The following is a 19,304-nucleotide window of genomic DNA, read 5'->3' on the forward strand; positions in this document are numbered from 1 at the left end:
CATATGCCCACTCTACTCATCTCCCCTCTCCTTTGTGAATGCTGAGCCAGCCACATGGCCTTCTTACCATCCCTAAATTACCCAGGCCCTCTCCTGCCTCAGGACCTTTGCACTTACTGTCCCCTCTGCTTTAAGTTTCTCACCCAAGACATATATAAGGCATGCTCCCTCATCCTGTTCAGCCCTTTACCCATGTGTCACTTTCTCAGTGAGGCTCTCTCTGACCACCCACTCTAGAATTGCAGCCTTCCCAGGGTGCCTGGGTGGCTCAGTTGATTAAGCGTCTGACTCTTGATTTCAGCTCTGGTTGTGATCTCACAATTTGTGAGTTTGAGCCCCATGTCAACTCTGTGCGACAACTGTGGACACACGCGGAGCCTGCTTGGGATTCTCTCTCTCTCTCTTTCTTTCTGCCCCACTCACACACGTGCACTCTCTCACTCTCAAAATAAATATATTTTAAAACTTATTAAAAAAAAAAAAAGAATTGCAGCCCTCCCCCCAACCAGCACTTCCCTTTTACTGCATTATTTTCCTTTATAGTCCTTATTACCAACTAATACCTACTTGGTGTATTGTCTGTCTCCTCACTGGACTGCTGACCCATGAGATTGTAGTATGTTTCTACTCTAATGTAGTCCCAGCAGGCAGAACAAGTGCCTAGTATATCTTAGGTGCTCAGTAGATATATTTCAAATAAATATATCTTTGATATATTTATTCAATAGATAGATAATGATAGATAGATAATCATTGAATAAATGATGCTTTTTAAGTTTACTTTTGTGCTCCATTCCAAACAGGTGGCAATCCACACACCATTCCTGTACAGGAATTCTGAGCAGGTAGCACTGGGGCCTGAAAAGCTACTCTTCATTCCCACCCTGGGCTGGACCACACCTGCATCCTGGGATTCTGCGGCACCTTATTGGCTGGGCAGCCTCCATTGTGAGGTAGCTCTGGCTTCCTCTCGCACGGGTAGACGGCGCTGAGCCTGGCCCCACATCCGGGCACCAGGACCTGCGGTCCAATGGTGCCTCCCTCCTCCCAGGTACACTGTTCACTTTGCCCTATAGCATTAAGGGCTGAACTGGGAGGGACTGGAAGCCCGAATGAGTCCTGGCGTGTAGTCGACCAATCGTGAGGGGCCCTGGGGGTCGTGCTGAGATGAGATTCCCCTAAGTGTCTCCAAAACCAGGTGACGCACAGTAACATCAGCTTCTCCTGCCACCAGCGCCCCACTGATTTGCACATTTGGGCCTCAGTCTGGGTCAAGCGCCCTCGGGAAACGGGAACCAGAGTCTAGGCCTGCAGCCTTGGTTTCCCTGGAGGAAAACTCATGGGAGGCTGGGTCAAGGCTGTATCAGGCCTTCACCCTGAGCTGCCACCACCTACCCACCTTGTTGAAGATGTCACTGCTTGGAAGGGACCTCAAAAGTGACTCCAGCTCCCTGGACGATGGGTCCAAGGCACTCTTGGAGAGGAGCAGCACGGTCACTGCAGAGAACGCCCGTCCTGCTGAGGAGGCCAATGGCTTATCGTAAGTGGCTGTCCCGCCCCTCCAGCTCCGAGGCAAGCACGGCTGCCTTCACAACCCTGGGCCACACCTGCCTAATTCCCTCTTCCTAACACCTGCACCTCCACTGAACAGGAGATGCACGGAGGAAACATGAGCGCAGAATCTGAGGAGGTTGATCCGTGTGGCTCTGGGTATCACCGTGCTTCCCGGTTGTTGCAGAGAATCCAGACAGAGGGACCGTCCCCAACACGAGCTTGCTTCTAGCAACACTTTTCTCAGAGGCTGGCTGCTCACCCTTCCCGTTTCCTCGCTTTCCTCTCTTTCTACATCTACTATTATTTACTCTCTCCCTCCCTTTCCCCTATAAGCCCTCCTAGCCTCATGTCCCTACTTTCACTGCTATAAACTCAGACACATGGAACTTTTTCTTAGAACTTTATTGCCGGTTAGACTCTTATCTAGTAATCAGATTGGATAATAGCCTTGGGAATAATGAGACTGTAAGTGACAATACCCAGTGTTGATAAGGATGTCGGAAAATGCCCTTCCTCTGGTCCTTTTAGGAAGAATTAAGCTGAGACTTTTCCAGATAGCAATGTTGTAAGGTATGTCAAATCCTAACGCGTATTTATATCATACAAATGCTATTCCTGAAACTAATACTACACTGTACGTTAACGAACTTGAATTTAAATAAAAACATTTTTACAAAACATGCAAATACTTATGGTATATGCTTCCTTTGGAAGTAAACACATGTGCACGCGCGCGCGCGTGCACACACACACACACACACACACACACACACACACAACTGGCTTCAGTGGCTCCTTGGAGGTAAGAGAATTGGGAAACTCAGAGGCAGAGAGATTTATAGGAACTATGTAAGGTTTTTTGGTTCTTGTTTTTGTTTTACCTTTTGAATTTCATACAGTTGTGTTACTTAGGTATTCTTAAGTATAGATATAAATAATTATATCCTTTGATTGATAAATACCACTTCTAGGAGTTTTCCTAATGACGTAATAACACACGTGCACATGATCATTTTATCGAAGCACCGATTATAATATTGACAATTTGGAAACAGTAGGAGATTATTTAAATAAAATATGATACATACATACAGTAGAATACAATACAGACATTATAAGTGATGTTGGTGGAAAGTGTGTAAGGTGCACTAGTCATAAAAGTAATTTAGGATACAGTATTATAATGGCTCTCCTTGTGTAAAACTGTGTGCATTTAAAAACAAACAAACGTCGAGAGGAATGTTAGCCAACATGCTAACAGTGGTTATTTCCAGTTAGTGGAATTCCACTATTTTGTTTTACAAGGGCAATGTATCATTTTTCAAGGAAAAATAAAGTTATGTTTTTAAAAATCCCCACACGTGCTTTACCATCCAAGTCCCTGATGCGGAATGCTGTTAGCCAGGGCACATAGCTTCTCCAAAAGTTGGTCTCACTTTTTCCAAGAGATCTAACTCAACTTGGAAAAGATGCTGCTGTAGGAAAGAAGTGAGGGATGGAAGGACAGAGGACAGGAAGGGGGTAGAAAGAGCAGATCTTTTGGAGAAATTACTATCAAGTAATTGACAAAAGATAAAGAGTGCTGTTTTGTTTCGTTTTGTTGCTTTGACATATTTTCCAATAATTGTAGTTATCAAGAAATAAAGGTTATAAAAGTAGCCTCTTGGAAGTGAAGGTACAGCAGGTGCCCCCCATCCTCAGGTGAATAGACTGAACTAATGAAGATACAAGAAGTCAGGGGGGTCCCAGGCCTCTCCCAGGTCAGTACTGAACTGTAAGATTGGACATGGCCCTGATTCCCTAACCAATGAGACAAAGACCTAGAGACATGAGCTCAGTCTCTAAGGGACTTGCTGTGTGACCATGCTAAGCTGTTTCTAGACAGTTCTAAGACTGCACAAGGAAGACCTCCAATGGCCTCCTCAAGGCACCTTGTATGTCTTATATGAAGGAGGGGACACGTCTACCCACTTCAATCAGCCGTTACTTGCCTGTTTGCTATCCTCCCAGCTCCACTTCCCCTTCAAGGAGGCCCTTCTAGCAGGTGAGCACCATAAGGTCAGACCAAAGGCTGTAGTATTGCTGAGGAGGAGGAGGAGGATGTGATGATGATGGTGGTGGTGACGGTGATGATGCCTTGCATCTTAGAAGCATTTCATGATTGGGGCGCCTGGGTGGCTCAGTCGGTTAAGCGTCCAAAGTCAGCTCAGGTCATGATCTCACGGTTCGTGGGTTCGAGCCCTGCATAGGGCTCTGTGCTGACAGCTAGTTCACAGCCTGGAGCCTGCTTCAGATTCTGTGTCTCCCTCTCTCTCTGATCTTCCCCTGCTCATGCTGTCTCTATCTCTCTCTCAAAAATAAATAAAATATTTAAAAAAAAAAAAAAGAAGCACTTCATGATTCTAAGATTCATCATGTCATTACCTCTTCTGATTCTCATCACTTCCCTGGGAGGTAGTCAGGGCAATAATTATTCCCTCTATCTTTCTTTTTTGGCAGATGAAGAAACAGAAGATGTAAGCAGCTAAGGGTCTTTCCAAAGTAGGAACCAAATTTTGTAGGTTAACAGCAGATCTAGAACTCAGAACTCAGTGCTCCTTACCTCTGAGCTCATTACTCTTGCACTCAGCTTTTCATTTCAGTTCCTTCTTGATTCTCTTCTCATGATTCTGCTCCCCCTTCCCCCTCTCCAGTGCATGGGTGGTGCCTGAGTAGAAACTGCCAGCACAGGCATGGAGAGCATTTAGAATGCTCTGGTACCCAGCACCCTACAAGGCTCATAGTTAGCATTCTGTACACACAGTAACAATTGTTATTAAATTGCATCCAGTGCAGAGCATGGAGCAGTTCACTGGAATATTGGTTGAGTAAATGGATGAAGGAATGAACTAGAACCAGTAAACACTCCACATACCAAGAGAGGTTATGGTTTTCTTCTAGTGAGTGAATTAATAAACGAACTGGCATCAATAATTACTCTATAAACTAAGAAAATTTTTAGTTTTTTCATTGTCCACCTAGATACCTACCAAGCATCTAGAAAGTCCCAATACATATTATTTGAGTGAATAAACAGTAAAATAAGTCATTAGATGAATTAATGAATAAACTGGTACTAGGGGCTTATTCAGAATGGTAGCAATTGTTAACCTTTTCTTTAGAGCCTCTTGTGTGTTCAATATTTGTTGAGTCACCTAAACTAGCACCAGCCCTGGACCAGATGTTCTAGAATTCACTTCATCTGATTTTGTCCTCCTCCCAAAGGGCGGAGGGTGCTGAAGATGCTAGAAGGAGCCTGAGCTTTGGATCACCTTTCCCATCCGCTAACATACCCGCTTGTCTCCCTACTCTTCCCTACAGGAGGATGCAAACCTTGATCCACTTATTGAAATGCAACATTGGCACAGGGCTCCTGGGGCTTCCCCTGGCCATGAAAAATGCCGGCTTATTGGTAAGAAGGATCTGTGTGACGGAAACTAGGCTTACCCATTGGGGTGGGGGATAAGAGGTGGTAGGCCCTGAAGGCCTTTGCACTGCTGATCAATGGGCTATTTGGGGATACCTTTTGCAATAGGAAATGTGCTTCTTGGCATCAATCCACTGGAGTCAAATGGAGTGTGCCTGGAGGTGACAGGCCATTACTCTCTTTTGTCCCCTCAGTTCTACTGAGATATAAATGACATAGAGTACCATGGAAGTTTAAGGTATACCACATAATGACTTGACATACACTGAAAAAAGATTACAACAAAAGGTTTAGTTAACATCTATCTCTTCATGTGTATGTATATATATCATCTATTTTGCAACTTTCAAGCAAGCATACCATATGCCCGTGTTAACTACAGCCATCATGTTACACATTACCCATACCTGTTTATCTCCTAACTGGAAGCTTGTACCTTTTGAACCCCTTCATCCTATTCTCCCACCCCACCGCTATTCTTAAAGACCAACCATACTCACACACCGGCACACGGTCTACCTTGCCACAGGCCTCCCCACGCCCCCAGCCCATCTCACTCATTTACCCTAGTACCTGGTCCCTGCAGATACGTGAGTGTGAGCTCTTGTTTCACACCATTACAATGGCTGACTGTGAGAACAGGGCTTGAAAGATGAGGATGACAAAGGCGTCATCAGTCCCCGGACACCCGGTGTCACCCCACCTCTGCCTCTTTGCTTGTGAGGTTCCTTCTCCCTTGTTTCTGCCTTTTGAAACTTGCCTCCTCTGTGAAACTTTACTGTTTCCTATTAAAATCAATGTCACCTTCACCTTGTATTTTTCTAGAACTCCTATCTTCCTCACCTGGAATCCTTACGGCACATACAAAGATGAGACATAACATTTTAGCATACCTACCTTCCTCACTTCCGTGAAAGCTCTGAGGGCAGGAACTCTGATGTATTTTTACTCTTCCTCACAAAGCCTGCTGTAGACACAGGAACACACAGGAAGTCCCAAGGCATAGCTATCGAATTGAGCCAATGGCCAAGTATATGATTTCCATTTAGGTGATGCTAATTTCTCCTTCTCTCCAGGCCTGGTAAGTGGTCCCCATGTCAAAAGAAGGCATATCAAGACCCTGGCTTCTTCTGACTTCCAGTCTGTAACAGTTCTAACCCAGAGATGAGACTCTCCCCCTTTGAAATCCTCAGGGTTCTAGAACTTCTGAAGAGTATTATTACCACATGGCCCTCAGCCAAACTATTTTTGCCAGTGGAGTATTTGCTGTTAGCTCTTTTATCCTCTGATTTTTGCTCCCCAAGAGTCATTAGATGATTTATCTGCCGCCCATCTCCCATTATACCATCTTGCCATGATTCATTTGAGGAATACATATTCAGCACCTACTATGTACATTCTTAGACCCTGGGAATGGGGAAGTAAACAAGATCAAAGGAAGTTTCCATTATAAGGAGGCTACATTCTAGTGAAATCTAGTGGTGTTCTTGATCTCTCATTTGTATCTTGGTGATAATGTTACATCAGGTCATATCTATAAAGGCACAAGTGTCCAGCACAGAGGATGTGAGAGTCACTCTTTACTCTGTGCCCTTCTGATCACATCTGGGAGATTAGAATTAACAATGAGCTAGCTCTGCTTTTTAATCTCATCACACAAATAAAAAGTGGAAACTATGTGAGCATAAAATATTTTTATTAGTTTGACTGTAGTAATCGTTTTGCTATGTATATGCATGTCAAATCATCATGTCATACACCTTAAATATATACAATCTTTAAAAAAATAAAAGTTAATGACCAATGAGACACAGTAGACCAATGATTCTTGACTGGGGACAAGTTTGCACATACATCCCCCAGGACATTTATAGTGTCTAGAGACATTCTCAGCTGTCACAGCTCATGGGGAGAGAGCGTGCTACTGACATTTTGTATAGAGGCCAAGGAACGTGCTGAACTCCCTACAATGCACAGCAGGGCCTCCACAACAAAGAATCATCTGGAAAATATCATAAATGCCCCTGTTGACAACTCTATGCTGGAGGAAGAGAACCAAATCGTAAGAGGAAAACTTGGTCTTCAAGTATCTTGGAGGGGGTGGGGGCCAGGGTGTGAAAAAGGAACAAGGGATCTAGAAGACAGGACTCAAGGCAAATGAGGAAAGGCGTGGGCTGTCTGTGGAGGTGGTGGAGTAGTCACGGGAAGTATCCTAGCAGAGAATGGACAGCCACTTTGCCGTGATGCTAAGAAGGGCATTTGAACTGGAGCGTCTGGGGCACAAGGACATTCAGGCAGGGACCGTCATCCCAGATGCAGCTGTACGATGAGAGGGGTCCAACACCCAGACTGGAAGAGGGCCGGTTACAGGAATGATCAGTGTATGGCTCACTGTCTCCACTTCTTTTTCCCTTCAGGTGGGTCCTATCAGCCTGCTGGGCATTGGAGTCCTCACCGTGCACTGCATGGTCATCCTGTTGAACTGCGCCCATCACCTCAGTCAGAGGTGAGAATCCTGCTTCTCTATCACCCCAGTGTCCAGCCCCGTCTGTGTTGAGTTTCCTTTGACCACTGACCCCATTAACCGGCCACTTCTCCAGCCACTGCACCTGCTGCTCTAGATTCTATAGAGCTGGTGGAGAGGATGATAAAGTCCCAACCGAAAACCCCTAAGTCCAGGCCCAGCTCTGCTAACCTGCTGGATGACTTCATCAAGTTCCTGCACCCTCTGACCCTAAATACCCATAACACGGAAAGATCAGAAGTGAAAAGAGATGCAAGCATGCTCTATACACTACCATGCAAGATACTTAGAATGCCCTTCGTCCCTCTTAACTCCCCATGCCCACCCTCCCCCAGCCCCAAGACACACACTTTGAAAGGGGGCTTTGTTCTAGGGAAATTGTCTTTTGAGGACAGTTTAATAAAAGCAAAGAAACATAGTTGAAATGAATAGTTCACAATGGCCCCAGTCATTAATAAAGCATACATACAATACTCAGTGTTTACGTATTTGAAATTCCAATGCAAGAAAAAAAAAATTCCTGAAAGAGAAGTCAAATGCAATGAAGACAAACCATGGTGAGGGTTTTGTATTTATAAACCAACCATCCATGAGTAATTAGTAATTCCTTATAGCCAGCTGCCTGGTGCTTCTCTCTCTGCGGCACTTAGAAGCTCCCACAACACACGAACCCCAAGGGGTCCTTGTAGATGTGCAGAAACTGACCCCAGGGCAAAGTAGAGAGAGATGGTAACTGAAATTCTTCATAAAGCCAAATTATCAAAAGCAAATAGGTGTATCTGGAGTATACATTAGTCACACCTAACTTGTAGGGCACTTTCCAGCTGGCAAAACACTTTTAAGAGCACTTACTTATTCAGCAATTAAATGTATTGCCCCATTACATGTGCCAGGTACATGGCCAGAGCTTTACAAGCCTTCTTTTATTTACTTCTTACAGTAAACCTTTATGGCAGGCACTATCATTAACCCCATCTCACAGATGAGTAAACTGAGATTTAAGTGAGTTAAATGCCTGGCTGAGGATCACATGACTAGGAAGCAGCAGAGCTGGTATTCGAAGGCCTGTCTGACCCCACTCTAACCATTTTGTGTATATTTTCTCCCTCAAAAGCCTGCTGGGACAATTTTATCACCATGTAGGTTTCTGACACCTAAGCCATTCATGATAGCCTTTCCTGATTTTCTTTTCGATGACTTGTTTTTCTTTTCTTTTCTTTTCTTTTTTTTCTAATATAATGGTAATAGACTGATGGCCTAAGAGCTTCACAGTTTTTGTTTTGTTTTAGCCTGGCGATTTAATATTAGAAAAAAAAAAAAAGCAAATTCCAACTTCTCCTTGCCAATTAGACAATCTGGCACCTCTGGGGTCTCATTCCTTCATTCCTCAGGGGCACCGAATCTCAAACTGTCCCTCTTTGGGCGCCTGGGTAGCTCAGTTGATTAAGCATCTGACTTTGGCTCAGGTCACGATCTCACTGTTTATGAGTTCAAATCTCACTTCAGGAGAGCCCTGCTTCTCTCCCCCCCCCCCCGCCCCCACTCACTTGTGCCCTCTCTCTCTCTCTCTCTCTCAACAAAAAAGTCCCTCTCAGAACAGACAGTGGTTTGCCACTGTCTCCCCTCTTCCCCCTCTGTGGCACAACCAGCCCCTCTCACCATATTACTGATACCTGTCTGGCCCCATACCTTTTGAATTTGTAACCCTCATACTAATATGTTTGTCACTTCTATGCAGTGTGACCTCATTTATATTTAGAATGCCAAGCACAATGAGCAATAATAAAAATAGGATTGAGCCATGTTTCCAAAGCATCTCACCATTCGTCTGTCACTGTCCCCTCCCCCACCTCCAGACTGTGTGTGAAAAACACGGAGGCTCAGAAGTCTAAGGAGACTTGCTCAAGGTCTCCTAGCCATCTGAGGGGGTATGTTGAGATTTAAACCCAAGACTCAAGTCTTGGTCTCCTTCCATCTCCCAGCTACTCCCCTCAGTTAGCACTGGGGATCCATTCCTTGGCCACCTGCTCTTCCCACTTGCTCACAGATGGTTCCTCACTAGGGCCTTCCCTGCCTTTAGGAAGGAGCACGCAGGGAAGAGGGACAAGACAGACTGGAACTTGGGTGTCATATCCTACAGGGGTGCTGGGCCAACGCCTGAGTACCACGTTTGCATGGGATCTGGTCTGAGGTAGGCATCTCAAGTGTCCCAACGTCCTCAGCAGTGGGAAGGAAGGAATAAAGTCCAGGAAAGAACATTACTGGCTTGGCCATACCCACAACCCCTCTTCCCATATTTCCTCCTCCCCCTACCTAGGTGTGCACACCTCAAAACTTTCACATCCCTGCTTTCCTGGTTTGCAGACCTAAGTCAATGCACAGTTACTGTTTACTTAAAATTTTTCTTTTACGTAAATATTAGTGTTTAAAGGGACAACTACAGTGGTGCCTGGGTGGCTCAGTCGGTTAAGCATCCGACTTCAGCTCAGGTCATGATCTCACAATTCATGGGTTTAAGCCCTGCATTGGGCTCTGTGCTGACATCTCAGAGCCTGAAGCCTACTTCAGATTCTGTGTCTCCTCTCTCTCTGTCCCTCCCCTGTCTCTCTCTCTTTCTCAAAAATAAATAAACATTTAAAAAAAATTTAAGACAACTACAAAAAAAGAAGAAAAGGCAGATTCCCAAAACCTTTTAAAGTGTATTACACAATATCCCATTAATACCATTCCTGGAAAATTTCCAGGATGTTCCATGTTAACACATAAAGATATAATTACTCATTTCAAATGTAAATTGCACCTTTAACAAAAATGGCTTAAGCTACACATTCTTATCCTTTCCCTAGATTGCAAAAGACTTTTGTGAACTATGGAGAGGCCATGATGTACAGCCTAGAGACCTGCCCAAACACCTGGCTGAGGACCCACTCGGTGTGGGGCAGGTAGTACTCATTGCTGACATACTAGCAGCATAGTAATAACACTGATAATCCTCACTTGACCTTCCTTTCTTTTCGGTTACACAGGCCTAAGTGAACATGTTCTTACAAACCACCGAACAACACAGGGAATCTCCCGATAGCTCCGTCCCCGACCCCTCTTCATCCAATACGTAATCACTGATATATCTAGGTGGTAACTATTCCTCTAAATGTTTTCTCTGCATGTACTTGAATATGCCTGCAAGAGTGGAAATGTAGATTTCATTTTGCATTTTCTCTTACACTAATTAGAATAGCTGTTTTGGGAAATTGGCTCTTTCATTTAACAATACGTTTCTCATTTTTTTCACACTGGGACATAGAAATCTACCTGATTATATATATATTTTTTGTCATTTAATAAAAATGTGGGGTTTCTTCAGTCAACTACAGTCACAATACAACTACTGCCTATTTGCCCTTCTGTATCCATCCTGCCAAACACAAAAGGAAGCATGTACCAGTCAGGCTTTCCTCAAGTGAATCACCACCACGGGCCACTCCTTTGTCAGCGGGGTCCTCTTTCTAAGTATCACAGCTCAGAATGAATGACAGAGTTGGAATCTTCTTTCTTAGAGATCACTGGCCATGAAATGACACAGGTGGAATGATCCAATGGGCCAAGGGGTAGAACACTGTCAAGGTTAAGCAAGGTCCAATGCTGCTCTTCTACGTGATTCTGATCCATGGTACCCAGTGCTCCTGTGGGAGTCAGCCCCCCAGGATAGAGCTGAATGGGCCGCACAGCCTCTGGGAGGTGCCCCATGGGACTTAGCTTCTGCCACATGTCATTTATATCAAGACGATATCATCATAAAATGTGCCCCACCCCCCAAGCCTCCAAGGACAGAGAGCTTTGTCCCTGCTACCCCCACCACATGATCATGCCAGGGGAGTGGAGGTTTTCCAAGTGCCTCTGTCTGTGACCAAGTCACAGGGTTTGCATCAGACACATGTAGCTTCACATCCTGCACGGGCCGGGCACCTCTCTCTCTATCCGCAAAGACATACAGCTGGTTTCCGATGGCTGTGGATGATGTGTGGAATGTTCTTGGGGTTGGCAGGGGGCTGGTCACCTCAGGAATGGTCCACATCTAGTTTCAGAATTCAGAACGTGCAGGCAACTTTGATTTCCTCACTAGTCAGCACGTCCCGACACCCAGATGCTATGAGGTACACAAGAGGGAACAAAGCTGGCGTGCTCGTCACAGGGCAAAAGGCCCTCCAAGGCGGCTAAATCCCACTGGTATCTTCTCGGACCCATGGGGTGGACATCTGTGAAGCTCCTATTTGGATCTGCTCCCCCAACAATGAAGACCTTCCCTCTCTTGATGTCACCAACTGGGGATAAATATGAGCAGCTGTGGCCAACCCGAATACAGGAGCTGTCCCTAGGGGCCGGGGGTCATGGTGTACCATGTTGCTTTCCTGGGCTTGTCTCTAGTCTTCAACACTGGCAGCAGCTTCAGGGTATCCTGTGGCAGCTGTAAGATGGTCCCGGGGTTACCTGATTATTTTTTAAGACTCACGATGTTCCTCAGTGGGGATGTGTGCCAAGTTCATTGGAGCCTTCCCTTAATGGTGAACATTCAAGCTGCTCCCTTGCTTGGTAAAAAGTGCCTGGTATACAAGATGCTTTTCCATATATTAGCTCTTCTGATCATCTCCTACAAGGTTGTGGAGATGGGGTCTTTATTGTCCTGGAAATATGAGATGACCAAGGCTCATATGGAAAAATATAATATGTCCACACACAGATATAGATAGTGGTTGTGCAGAAATTAGAACAAAACCTCACATTTCGGCCTTTCCCAGCAGAGCCCTTCAGGAGGTAGTGAGTCAGTACTGGGGCTGCCAAGATCACTTCTGCAGCTCAGAGGAGCTTGGGGCTCTCAGGAGGTCATTGCTCTCCTGATCAGGAGTCACTCTAATTATCAGACAGCAGAGGTCATGAGGCAGCAATAATGAATGACTCACAATCACTCATCCTTTCTCACCAAGGTTTGTGTTTCCGATAGCACCCCAAAAATAAAACTTTGGAGTAAGAAGCGTTCTTAGAGACCACCATATCCATGCTATTCAATGGAGGAATATAAAGCCTAGATAGGGCAAGAAAGCTGCCCAATGTTACATAGGAATGTAGTGGCAGAGCAAAAACTAGAATCCAGAACACCTAGCTTCCACCCATTACATTGCACCATATCTCCAAAGGCCCAGTAACTGCAGAAGAATTTGGGGAAATATTTTAAGCAATAATTTGTAATTTTGAGTGTGCTAAGAGATACCTGGGAGCTTGATGTAGGCAACAATCGTCAATGATTACTCAAGCCGTTAGGTGAAAGGTCATTGGGAAACTTTATAAAGGAAGACCACACTATCCCACCTGACTCCAGGTATCAATCTTAGCATCTCATATTTAGAAATGAGATAACCAGACACAGTGTGTCTTATAATGAGATACAGTGGAGACTCAGAAATATGTTTACCAGAGAGATAAATAAAGAACCTCAGTCTAGTCAAGCTGCTGGATCTAATATCAGTTCACAGGAGACACAGGGGATGGAGAAACATGATAACTGACATTATGAAGAAGTCATCAACCAGAAATCTAGTAAGTGAAACACACTACAGGATAAATTCTCTGGGGTTTTCAACACTCACCAAAAAGTTAAAAGTTACAAGGAAAAAAAGAAAGCGGAGCAAGGGGAATATAGCAGTTTTAAAAACTTAAGAGACATAATAACAAAATGCAATGTATAGACTTGTTTAGAAATCAGAAGTAAGGGACGCCTGGGTGGCTCAGTCAGTTAAACATTTGGCTCTTGATTTTGGCTCAGATCATGGTCTCACGGTTTGTAAGATCAAGCCCCGCATCAGACTCCATGCTGGGTGTGGAGCCTGCTTAAGATTCTCTCTCTCCTTCTACCGCTCAAGTTCTCTCTCTCACTCTCTATCTCTCAATCTCCAATAAATAAATAAATAAATAAATCAGCAGTAAAATAGATAGTTTCGAGACAACTGGAGAAATCTGAATATGGACTGTTATTAAATGATATAAAGAATTTTTCAAGTGATGATCATGGCATGTTGGAGATAAATACATATGTATTTTAAGTCCTTGTCCATAAGAACAGCATACGGAATTATTTACAGATGAAGTGCCTTGAGTTCTCTAGTTTACTACAAATACTCCAACTAAACAAGCATATGTGTGGTAAAGGGAAAGGGATAGATGGAAGAGGACTGGCCAAAAGCTAATGATTATTGAAGCTGGAATGGGCACATGAAAAACCATCGGATTATTGTCCATTGCTTTTGTCTGTTTGAAAATTTCCATAATAGAGGGAGAGAGAACATCTCTGTTCTGGTCTCACATGACGCCACCAAGCTTCTGATTCAATAAGCTGATACGAGAGCGAGGAATCTGTATTTCTTGCATAAACCTCGGGCAATTTTGATGCAATTGGAACTACAGACCTGCTTTGCAAACCAGCGATCTAAACCAATCTAAGGTCCACGGCCATCCCACGCTGAATGCACCTGACCTCATCTACACTGACCTAAGGAACACATTTTTGTCCCCTTAAAAAAAAAATCAATGCATCTCCAAATTTGAGACAATTGAAGAATCCAAAAAAATAATGACAATAATGGGTTCTTATACATTAGACTAAAAAAATTAAAAAATTAATGTGCAGGGTTTTTTTTTTGTGTGTGCTACAAAAAGAAAAATAAATAAATCTTTCTTAAAAGCCAGTTGATAAATTCAGAAAAAAATGAAAGAATTAGGAAACCATCACCATGCTACCACTGATAAAAGAGTTGATTCAGACATGGGTCATCAATGAACTTTCAGAGGAATGGGATATTCATACCGTCTCAAAGTTTGACCTCTAGATTGTACAACAAGAGTGTACAGCTACAATGGAGAGATCTGACAGCCTTCACCACAGTGGAGCCACAGGATACCAGGTGGTTCCCAATACGATGGAAAAAATACAAAATATTATGCTTGCCAAAAATACTTACCTGAATCTAATCACGAGGAACCAATCATCCAAGTCCATAATGTGGGACATTCTACACGATGATTGGCTTGGGCTATTCTCCAAAAGCCAGTGTCATGGAAAACCAAAAAATGTGGGTGTTCACAGGGCTGTTCTATGTGGATAAAGACTAGAGACAAACCCACATGCAATATATAACCTTGATTAGGTCCTGAATCCAAAAACTAAGTAACAGGGGGGAGGGGCAAGATGGCGGAGAAGTAGGGAACTCCGTACATTGCACTCACCCCATATCTCACACAGAGAAGACCTGAAGCCATAGGAACCCTTACAGAATCCAGGAGTTTGGGAGGAAAAGGAGACAGTGTCCACTGAGAAAACCTTCTAACGTGAGTGAGAACTGGGGAAGATAAAATCGGGCCGGGACCAGAGACACCCCGGTGATCCCCCTCTGCGGGGAGTTAGAGGGTAAAAAGAGGTTGAAACTACTCAAGACACAGTCCCTGTCACAGGGGAACAGAAAAACCTCCGCTCGGAACACAGAGGGACCCGGTCTCCCGCTCTCCAGCTGACCCTAGGCGGGACGCACTCATCCCAAACAAGTCCCTGCACACCAAATCGACCTTGAGGGGCCGCGCAGCGACTGCGCCTTTGTGCTTCTGCCTCAGTTGGATCCCTAGAAGGGAGGAGAAGGGCTTAAAACTGGGAGATTTCCTGAGAGTTCGTGTTTCGGGTGACGAGACACAGAGGGACCCGGTTTCCCGCTCTCCAGCTGACTCTAGGCAGGACGCACTTGTCCCAGGTGACCCCCCGGATGAAACTGCTCCTCGCTCGCCACCCTGACCTGGAGGAGACGGGAGCAGTGGCTTCTGGCTCAATCCCCAGGGGGAAGGCAAGAGGCTTGGAAGTGCCCTGAGGGGATCGCCTGTGAGTTTGCATCTCCGGCAATTTCAGTGGGGCGTGCAGACTGGGATCTGGAAATGAGGCCTGGCCTGGGATGAAGAGCGCGAACCACCTTGGCTGCGACCCCGGCACGGGGAGTTTACACAGCCAAAGAAGTGAGTTGCAGCGCCTGGTTCAAGAAGGGACTGGGGCGCCACCACTCTTCTCCCCACAACCGTAAGGCAGAACTCCCACAGGTCGCGTTGGATCAAACCATGCCCATCCCTGCTAGAGAGCTGCCCTCATCCCCCCCCCCCTTTTTTTTTTACCGGAGCACTGCCCTGATTAATTCTGGTCACTGGCTTGCTTAAACAGTCACATTTAATCCATTCTTTAGATGTAAATTCTACACCTACCTACCTTTCATCTCTTTCTCTCAGGAGTAACCAGACTATATAGTTTCTCTGGATAACACCATCATCTCTCTCTCACCTCTTAAACCATATTCCACCCTTTCGCTCTTTGAAAAAAGCTTCTAATCCCTTCTGACTGTTTATTTCATTTCCAATTTTGCCTCATCCCCGCCCTGTCATCTCTCTCTTTCTCTATGCCCTTCAACGAGCACTGCATACAACCGGCTATTTAATTGTAGCTGGGAAATCTGGTTATATACTTTAAACTGTTCTTTGTCTATTGGGTTTCTTCTTTTTTCCTTTTCTTTTCTTCTTTTTGAAATTTTTATGTATTTTTATTTTCTATTGTTCGCCTTCCCTCCTCCCTCTTTTCTCTTTATTTTTTCGTTTTCCCTTTTGGTTTGCATGTTTGTTTGATTTGTTTGTGCATTTGTGTGCCTTTGTTCCCTGTGTGTTTGTCTGTCTGTTTTCTTCTCCAGGGCTACCTCAAGAAACAAGCCAAAGTACACATGGTGGAAAGTCCCAAATACCACTAAGAGTAGGAAAATAAAATAACCAAGGTATCAACAAGAGAGATCAAGAGATACCATTCAAAGAACACTTTCTGAAAAGATAGGCCCTGGACAGTCAAAGAGCCTTCTTGGATACAGAAGCACTCACAGGTGCAGAGTACATAACAAGTTTTTAAAACTAACAAGAGATAGAAAGCTAACCAAAATGATGAAACGAAAGAGCTCTCCTCCATAGAAATTCCAGGAAGAATTGACAGCTAAAGAACTGCTCAAAACAGATATAAGCAGCATAACTGAACAAGATTTTAGAACAATAATCATAAAATTAATCGCTGGGCTTAAAAAAAAAGCATGAAGGACATCAAAGAAACTATGGCTACAAACAACATGGAGCTTAAAAATAGGTATGATGAATTAAAAAATGTGATAAATGAGATACATAATAAACTGGAGGCATCCAATGCACGGATTGAAGAGGCAGAGAGGAGAATAAGTGATTTAGAAGACACAATTATAGAAAAAGAAGAAACTGAGAAAAAAGGGACAAACCAATCCAGGAACATGAAAGAAGAGTTTGAGAGCTCAGCGATATAATCAAATGGAACAATATCCATATCATAGGAATCCCAGAAGAGGAAGAGAGAGGAAAAGGTGCTGAATGAGTCCTGGAACAAATTATAGTAGAGAACTTCCCAACCTGAGGAGGGAAGCAGACATTGAAATTCAAGAGGCACAGAGAACTCCCCTCAGATGTAATTTGAATTGATCTTCTGCAAGACATATCATAGTAAAAATGGCAAAATATAAGGACAAAGAGAGAATTTTGAAAGCTGCTAGGGAGAAAAGGGCCCTAACATACAAAGACAAACCTATCAGAGTGGTGACAGACCTATCTACTGAAACTTGGCAGGCCAGAAAGGAATGGCAGGAGATCTTCAGTGTGATGAACAGAAAAAATATGCAGCCAAGAATCCTCTTTCCAGCAATCCTGTCATTCAGAATAGAAGGAGAGATAAAAGCTTTCCAAATAGGGGCGCCAGGGTGGCTCAGTCGGTTAAGCGTCTGACTTCTGCTCAGGTAATGATCTCACAGTTCATGGGTTCAAGCCCCGCATCAGGTTCTCTGCTGACAGCTAGTTCAGAGCCTGGAGCCTGTTTCAGATTCTGTGTCTCCCTCTCTCTCTGACCCTCCCCTGTTAATGCTATCTCTCTCTCAGAAATAAATAAAAAACATTTAAAAATTTAAAAAAAAAGTCTTTCCAAATAAACAAAAATTGAAAGAATTTGTCACCACGAAGCCAGCCCTACAAGAAAACTTGAGGAGGACTCTCTGAAGGAAATGTTGCAAGGAATGCAAGATACCAGAAACACCACCACAAGCATGAATCCCACAAAGGACACGACTCTAAACCCACATATTTCAATAATAACACTGAATGTAAATGGGCTGAATGCTCCAATCAAAAGACATAGGGTAGCAGAATGGATTAAAAAACAAAATCCATCTACTTGCTGTCTACAAAAAATGCATTTTAGACTAGAAGGTACCTTCAGATTAAAAGTAAGGGGATGGAGAAATATATATCATGCTACAGGAAGTCAAAAGAAAGCTGGAGTAGCTATACTTATATCAGACAAACTGGACTTTAAATTAAAGACAATAACAAGGGATGAAGAAGGGCATTATATAATAATTACAGGGTCAATCAATCAGGAAGAACTAACAATAATAAATGTCTACACACCGAATATGGGAGCACCTAAATATTTAAAACAATCACAAACAGAAACAATCTTATAGATAAGAATGTGCTAACAGCAGGGGACTTTATACTCTGCTTATAACAATGGATAGATCAACCAGACAGAAAATCACTAAAGAAACAATGGACTTGAATGACACATTGGACCAGATGGATTTGACAGATATGTGTATATATACACACATACACAACTCTACATCGTGAGGCCACGGAATTCACTTTCTTCTCAAGTGCGCATGGCACATTCTCCAAGATAGATCACATACTGGCATACTGGGACATAAAGCAGCCCTCAATTAATATAAAAGAACTGAGATCATACCATGCACACTTTCAGATTATAATGCTTTGAAACTTGAACTCAATCACAGGAAGAAGTCTGTAAAACCTCCAAAAACATGGAGGTTAAAGAACACCCTACTAAAGAATCAATGGGCCAATCAATCAATTAGAGAAGAAATTTAAAAATATATGGAAACAAATGAAAATGAAAACACAACAATCCAAACTCTATGGGATGCGGCAAAGGCAGTCCTAAGAGGAAAGTACGTGGCACTCCAGGCCTATTTCAAGAAATTAGAAAAAGCGCAAGTCCAAAATCTAACAGCTCACCTAAAGGAACTAGAGGCAGAGCAACAAGAGCACCCCAAACCCAGTAGAAGAAGAGAAATAGTAAAAATCAGAGCAGAAATAAACAACATAGAGACCAAAGAAACAATTGAACAGATCAATGAAACCAAGAGTTGGTTTTTTGAAAAAATAAACAAAATTGACAAACCTCTAGCCAGGCTTCTCAAAAAGAAAAGAGAGAGCACCCAAATAGACAAAATCATGAATGAAAATGGACTTATGACGACCAACCCCTCAGAAATACAAGCAATTATCAGGGAATGCTATGAAAAATTGTATGCCAACAATCTGGACAACTTAGAAGAAATGGACAAATTCCTATACACACACTCACTACCAAAATTCACACGGGAAGAAATAGAAAACCTGAACAGACCCATAACGAGTGAAGAAATCGAATCAGTGATCAAAAATCTCCCAACAAATAAGAGCCCTGGACCTGATGGCTTCCCTGGGGAATTCTACCAGACATTTAAAACAGAATTAATCCCAATTCTTCTCAAGCTATTCCAAAAAATAGAAGTCGAAGGAAAACTCCCGGACTCATTTTATGAAGCCAGCATCACTCTGATT

At 43.6% G+C, this 19,304-nt stretch overlaps 1 protein-coding gene and 1 pseudogene across 4 annotated transcripts in view; one reads left to right on the forward strand and one right to left on the reverse strand.

Moving 5' to 3' along the window:
- The first annotated feature begins 1,006 nt into the window (after positions 1-1,006).
- SLC36A3 (solute carrier family 36 member 3) overlaps positions 1,007-19,304 on the forward strand; it is a 55,105-nt gene continuing 36,807 nt past the window's right edge. For 3 of the 4 annotated variants that reach the window (XR_005529711.1, XM_039239442.1, XM_039239441.1), the window contains exons 1-4: positions 1,007-1,540; positions 4,915-5,005; positions 7,438-7,526; positions 10,391-10,486. Coding sequence is in view for 3 of the 4 variants with exons in the window: in XM_039239442.1 (XP_039095373.1) it covers positions 1,410-1,540; positions 4,915-5,005; positions 7,438-7,526; positions 10,391-10,486 (407 nt within the window). In the remaining variant the exon portion in view is untranslated. The remainder of the gene's footprint in view (positions 1,541-4,914; positions 5,006-7,437; positions 7,527-10,390; positions 10,487-19,304) is intronic. The other variant, XM_039239443.1, reaches the window with a different exon arrangement.
- On the reverse strand, positions 10,905-12,726 carry LOC120236567 (annotated as a pseudogene).

Source organism: Hyaena hyaena, unplaced genomic scaffold (genome assembly GCF_003009895.1).
Source record: "Hyaena hyaena isolate Hyena2069 unplaced genomic scaffold, ASM300989v1 scaffold_157, whole genome shotgun sequence".
In the NCBI taxonomy this organism is placed as follows: domain Eukaryota; kingdom Metazoa; phylum Chordata; class Mammalia; order Carnivora; family Hyaenidae; genus Hyaena; species Hyaena hyaena.